Genomic DNA, 6802 nt, shown 5'->3' with positions numbered 1-6802 from the left:
TAACAATTGTGTGTGTATATTGATTAAATTTTTACATTATTGATATAAATACTGTTTGTCAGCATGTAGTAACACTTCAACATGATATTACGAAAGTTTTAAGTTCTAGATAATGAAGACAAGCAATGATAGTAAACAATAAAAATTAATTTGTTTTTTTGTGCATATTGTTGCTGAAATCAACATGTTCTTCTGTGATTGTATCAGTATCCACACGTGATTTATCCACTGGATATAACCTGTGGATAAACGTTTTTTTTTTATATTCTAAAATAATGATCAATACATACGTGATACCACGATGACTGCTCCAAATAGAATGGCCGTGCTTTGCACAAACCACCGAATACCACTGAACAAGTAGCAGGTAGCGATGCAGATTGACAAATTTTCAAATAAGAATGGTTTAGATCCTTCCAAGAATGCATGACATAGCAGTTTTTCACAATAGTCAGGTAAAAGAAATGAAAAGTCAAAAGGGACAGAAAAACGTTTTTGGATGTCGCTTATCAGGTAGAAGAATTTTGTTAAAAGAAAGAACCGTTTGAGAGAGTCCAGTTTAGCAAGTCTGTTCACAAGTTTTAAATGTATATATTTGCAGTTGAAGGTAAATTTATAAAAATTGAATTAATTGTTTACAAGGCAAATCAGTTCGGTCGAAAAGGACATACGTGGGAATCGATGATCAAAACATTTTCTCCATTCCGTTACGATCTACTCTCTCTGTTCAACATAAGTGGCAACGTTCAGTGGTACTCGATATAAATTTTGAATTAAACGAAAGAAAACTCTTACCATCTTTGATACAGATAAATTAGAAAGACGGCGTCATCTCTGAAACATGCTATTTTGTGAGCTGTCGGCATCGTTATAATGAAAGCAAACACGTCATCGATGAATGTGTTAAATGCTTTGTACATAAATGCTTTCCACGGTAGATGCGCCACGGATTTCAATTTATAATTAACGAATAATTGTGGTAACATAAAAAGAAATCCAAATGCGTAAACTCCATTCACTAAAGAATTTATGCTCCAAGAATACCAACTGTAACTCAAAACAATTTAATTAACGACTCATCTAGGGCATACAAAATATTTCGTACATATATTTTTATCATTTTAGGTAAAAGTGGTCGCTTACCTTTTATGTGGTTGATAAAGTAACGAGTAGATTGCTCCAACGATAACTAATGGATATAATAAATAATTCAAATAACGCATACTTTCGGCATCAAATTCTCTAGTTTTCACTTCTGCTGCATCAATGCTATCAGGTTTAAATCGTATTCTTGGGAAAATACTACCGCTGCTAATTAATTCCATTCTCGATATCTTTTTCAATTTCCATAGCTATTAAATATATTACATATATACACGTGTATGTGTGCGCGCGCGCGCACACACATACACGCGCACACAGAGGATCTCTAGATAAATGTCGTTTGAAATAACTGCTAAATCGTAGGAGAAAAAGTGTAAATATACTTTCTTTCCTATGTAAAATTTGATAATGTAAAGAAAATTTCATTTTCTAGTTTTTTTAAAATTATATCAAAGTTTTTTTAATCTTGTATTTTTTTTACATAGAATACTATATATTTCAATATCACGAAAGAAATGATTTATTAGTTTTTTATTAGTTGCTTTAAAAAAAAAATTATGCAATTACATATCTTATTTGACAAGAAGCTATATATTAGGTGTTGGAATTAATTCGTAGCGTTTTTTAATGAAAGAATGTTATTTATTTCACATGAGCATTAAAAAATACATTAATGAAAGTACTTCCCATCACTTGTAAAACGCTACGAATTAATTCCAACACCTAATAGTTTCTTTGCATCGAGTGATTCATCAAAAGTATCAAGGTACGGTTATCAAAAAATTAGTAACACGAGATATTTTATATTTCGTATACACACATATATAACGGTACAGAATAATTAATATATGTGTTAATTTAAATATGTTAATTTCTGTACTGTTCCTATGACTTTTTGAATTATTTCAAGATTAGTTTAAAGAGATTATTTAATCTATCTTTTTCTGCGCCTTTTTTCATATTACTGAAATAAAAATATCGTGTTTTTTTACAAAATTAACTTTGATATAACTTGAAAAATTCAGGAAATAATTTTTTTCCATTATCAGATTTTTACATAAAAAAATAATAAAGAAAATGTATATTTATGCTTTCTTCATATCTTGTACGGTTCAGTAGCTATATCAAACGATTTATCTAAACATATCTAAACATATCTTTTGTGTGCGCGCGCGCGCGCGCGCGTGCGTGTGTATGTGTGTGCGCGCGCGCGCGCGCGTGTGCATGCGTGCGTGCGTGTGCGTACGCGCGCGCGCGCGTGTATATTTGTGTATACATACAACGTTATAGTTAAGGTAAACAATATTAAATCTTATAAGAAAGACGTATACATGAGAATGATGATCAATCTATAGAAAATATATGCCTTAAATGATTTATCTAAATCTTAAATGTTTATATAATTCTGTGTGAACTTATATACTACGTAGTTCTTTAAACTACGTGTTGAAATGATTTTTCGGTCTTGAAACGCAAACTCTACTGAACCATCACAGTAATATCACGAGTTAAATTGATTAGCAATTTAATAATTCGACGCTCTTTATGAATCTTAAAACGATCTTTTAATAATGCTGAATGACATATTAAAATCTGTAAATAAATAATTCTTATTACGAAAAATATTATCTCGGCCGAGAATCGAACCTGGATCTCTAGCGTTCCGTCTTAAGCGTTTCCGATTCAAGATCGAAAAATCATTTCGGCTCGCAATTTAAAGGACTACATATGTAGTATATAAATTCATACAGAATTATATAAGCACTTATGATCGAGCTAGACCATTTAAGGCATTTATTTCCTAGAATTAAGATATTGGATGCATCGAGATATATATGTATATACGCACCTCGATAACAGTGCTAATACCAGTAGGAATGAGAACAAGTAAAGAAGAACCTTCGTCGCAAAGATAAAGGAAGATCACAGTTTGACTGAATGCACGCCATATCACAGTCCATTTGCTGAGGCCTATGAGATTACTCTTCTTCCGCCAAAAGCTAACATCATTTTTAATAGCAAGGAAATCAAACAACAACTGTAAACGAAAGATTGGCGCTCTCTTTTATCTTACGTTTTTCAATTTTCATTACGCATGTAATATTTATACTTGTTGTACTCACATGTACAGCTGCAATGAAGAAGGTACCACCTAGTAGGTAAATGTTAGTATCTGCAAAGATGCCCTTTACCTCATCGACATCTCTGTCAGAGAAGCCGAGATTCTTGAGATTCTCCATGGTTGCTTGCACGTGCAACACTAATCTTAACTTTCCTAAAGACACAGGTGAATATTCTACTGCAACGTTCATCGTATTATTTTGTGGAGTAATCCGCTGAAGGTCCCGATGCCGTGTTCTTAAGAAATCACAGTTCACTATTGGCAAAAATGTCTGTTTGCCAATTATTCTGCAATAAACAAGCGAAGTAATGTGTTTTTAATAATTAGCAATTATTCGGGCTATACGTATGTTGCACAAATAGAATAAAAATTTATATACTTTATATGGTTTACGAGCTCGGCAGGTATGCCATATATAGGAAGCGTAACGTTGTCTGTCATTATTGTAAATGTCACACGACTTTTCATGTGTGAGACTGGACGTATAACAATCTGGCTATTAGCTTTCTCCACTGTGCGGTCACCTAATAATTTGAATGCCTCTGCTTCAGGTACTATGTATTGTGTCATTTTAATTGCAGTGTACGAAGTAAATATATCCTATAAAGATATAATTAAAGTATAAAGTATAAAGATATAATAAAGGTGTAAAACAGATAGAATGTTGGAGAGTCCAACAAACAAGTGTTTATATATATATATATATATACACATATATCACAATATTACATATTGAATTACTTTTTGCAAGTCGACAAATGTCCTGTCCTGTTTTATAAAGGGAGGCACTAAAAATATATGTAAAAACAATGTTCCATTCCGCCGTGTCTCATGTGGTACAGTCAGTATTATTGGACTGTAAAAAGGAAAGTACATTCATTAGATTTGCAAGAGGAGAAAAGTCTCCCTCAAAGACTTTCCATTTTCATACAATGTTCTTGTCTTGGATTTATGTAAATTGATTCTCTTCCTCTCTCTCAAAAAAAAAAGGCAAGAACAATAACTACATTTACATGGCATCCTTAATTCAGTTTAATAACATATGTAGTTATGAAATTGGCCAATCAAGAACAGCTATGATTAGCCAATTTCATAATTAAAAATTAATAATTAATTAATAATTAAAAATATTATTAAACCCGATTAAACATGTTGTGTAAATGTAATCAATAACATATACAAAAAGAATATATTCATAGGGATACGCCCAAAAAGAGACTAATGGAGTACTTATACTGATCATAAACTTAATTTGTACTATAACCAGTAAAGTTAATACAATTTCAATGTTTTCATTCAAGTTTAACACAATTTCAATGTTTTCATTCATAATGAATTACGGGATACATGTAACTTATGTCATAACCATAAAGTTAATTCAAATTTGTGTCTCTTACATATACAGTCCTAAAGATATATTATTATTAATTCAAATTTAAATTTTACAGCAAATGGCAGCATGTAAATCTATGTAAATCATTGTGTTGAACTTACTGATTACGGCACAAGTTGATAGAGTTTACAGCCAGTATAAACTCTCTTAATTAACATTAACGGTTTAAGAATGGGTTCCACTTAATATTCGCAACGCTCGCGAGCATCATTTCATCCTTATCGTTTTCAAACATTAAACAAAGTTATTAAATAAGGATGAAATGATAATCACGAGCGTTGTGAACGTTAAGTGGAACGCGCCCTAAATGATCCTCACGGGGATACTCACATGATTTGTATTTTATTGTAATCAAAGTTTTGTGCAGAATATACGAGATCGGCATCTCTGTTGATGGGATTTCTTTTAATGGAGCTGTACATGTACAAATCCAACTGCGGTCGTTCACTCAGATACGACTCAAGGCACGGCTTGCCATCCTCGCAAGTCGGCGATACGAATAATAGGGATAGCGTGTATATCGAATAGATGATATATGCCAGAAATATCTCGGAAAGAATAACGCTGAGCGAAGGCCACTGCATTTCAGCTAATTTCGATGTAAATACCTTGAGAGGTATCTGTGTGTATTACAAAAGATAGATGTACAGATTACAATATTACATTGGTTCTTACATGCTTTGATTTTCATTCGAGCAGTAAGTGAACAAGATATGTTTATATGCGTCTAACTACAGCCCGACTAACCCGGCTTAAGCCTGGCAAGCCCAGCTATGGCTATCACTGAATGCTTTCCATTTGATGATACATGATTGACACAATCATTTTATTTTTCTTGACATTCAGAGAATAACAAAGATAAAACGACACTTGTGTCGTTTTGTATTATCAAATGGAAAGCACCCTTTTATTACTCTCTGAATGTCAAAAAAGATAGAATGATGTTTGTACAGATTCGTCATATCACTAAATGGACAGCATCCACTATAGTGTTCACCACTCAGTATTCACCACTCAGTCAGTCCACCAGCGATCTTCGTGGTCTTTGTGTGCCTCAAATGCGGAGTTCTTCTTCTTCTTCTTCTTCTTCTTATTCTTATTCTTTTTCTTTTCAATAACTCTTTTCAACTATCTGTTTAGCTTTCTGACTCACTACGAAAGATCACAGTATCATGCGATAAACTTATGTATATCCCATGATGAAAAGATTACATGATGTACTTGATTTGCGAGCGTCTTTTCCTAATTAGCTGCCCTCTCACTTCTTCTTCTTCTTCTATAATTCTCTGCTTAGATTTCCGACTCAATATAAAAGGTCATCGTACCATATGAAAAATTGGATCCAAAGATCCTGTAATGGCTGTAATGGCCTCCTTGCTTGGGGCCTTGGACTCGCATTGACGCAATGGGTTTAGACCGATATAACGTCCGCCGCTAAATTGCAAATGCAAACGTACTTCCATTTAGTTCTAAGAGATCGCGCCAAACGTACAGTGCAGTGCATTAATTCGCTGGGTCATAGTAGCGGCCCGACTTATCGAAAATAAGAAAATGCAATACTAAAAAGTTGATAAAAAATTCTGAAAAAATTCTTAAAGTTCTATGAGAAGAAAATAAATGATTTTTATCTCTTGCAGTTTTTCTGTAAAGTTGATAATATTTGAGTAAAAAATAAATGTCGATAAGTGGGGCTACTAAGACCCAGCGAATTAATGCACTGCAGTATATATATCATTTTTGAGCTAGCACACAGAGAGAAACCTGGGGATCAATTTTGTATCTTGAAACGAGGTGAAAATTACAAAAGTGAGCAAATTTACTAGATGTTGACCAATGAAATTATCAGTATTCTAGTAAATTCGTTCACTTTTGTAATTTTCACCTCAAATTTCAAGATACAGAATCGATCCCCTGAGAAAGGACATGACGAATGACTGAATCATGTTATACTACATGCTACATGTAATACAATTATATGAACCTTACATTTAAGACTGTCTTAAGATGTCATAAATCGAGGACTGTATTAGCATCTTAGGGTATTATTTAAGACAGTTTTAAAATAAAAATGGATTTTGAATATCGCCTCAATTAGCGTTTCAGTTGACAGCCTTAGTCTCTTATCGACATTCGTAAGGTCTGTTTTCTGTGACTGAATTAGTGTACACTTTTGGAACTTGAAG

General features: G+C 33.0%; 1 protein-coding gene across 2 annotated transcripts; it reads right to left on the bottom strand.

Annotated features, from left to right (window-relative positions):
* Positions 1–28: 28 nt before the first annotated feature.
* On the bottom strand, positions 29–6745 carry LOC105152860 (lipid scramblase CLPTM1L). 2 transcript variants are annotated; one of them, XM_087403154.1, is made up of 10 exons: positions 6606–6745; positions 5571–6053; positions 4950–5239; positions 3968–4082; positions 3606–3826; positions 3228–3513; positions 2954–3142; positions 1144–1352; positions 796–1047; positions 29–239 (listed from the first exon to the last, which is right to left on the bottom strand). In XM_087403154.1, exons 3-10 carry the CDS (start codon positions 5201–5203, stop codon positions 146–148), a joined length of 1620 nt encoding a protein of 539 aa, XP_087259280.1. In that variant the 5' UTR covers positions 5204–5239; positions 5571–6053; positions 6606–6745; the 3' UTR covers positions 29–145. The 2 variants fall into 2 exon arrangements, with proteins under 2 accessions (XP_087259280.1, XP_011065684.1); XM_011067382.2 differs by having other exon boundaries at positions 5631–6053.
* Positions 6746–6802: the final 57 nt, after the last annotated feature.

Source organism: Acromyrmex echinatior, chromosome 2 (genome assembly GCF_024713525.1).
Source record: "Acromyrmex echinatior isolate Ae372 chromosome 2, ASM2471352v2, whole genome shotgun sequence".
In the NCBI taxonomy this organism is placed as follows: domain Eukaryota; kingdom Metazoa; phylum Arthropoda; class Insecta; order Hymenoptera; family Formicidae; genus Acromyrmex; species Acromyrmex echinatior.
This window is presented reverse-complemented; position numbering and strand designations above follow the sequence as displayed.

Bases quoted from the DNA above. Each gene is read 5' to 3' on its own strand.
- LOC105152860 (XM_087403154.1), bottom strand. From the start codon at position 5,203: ATGCAGTGGCCTTCGCTCAGCGTTATTCTTTCCGAGATATTTCTGGCA. The intron at 3,143-3,227 runs GTGAGTACAACA...TTTCGTTTACAG, and splicing joins TCTTCATTGCAGCTGTACAT to TTGTTGTTTGATTTCCTTGC. The intron at 240-795 runs GTAAGAGTTTTC...GTTTATCCACAG, and splicing joins ATTTATCTGTATCAAAGATG to GTTATATCCAGTGGATAAAT.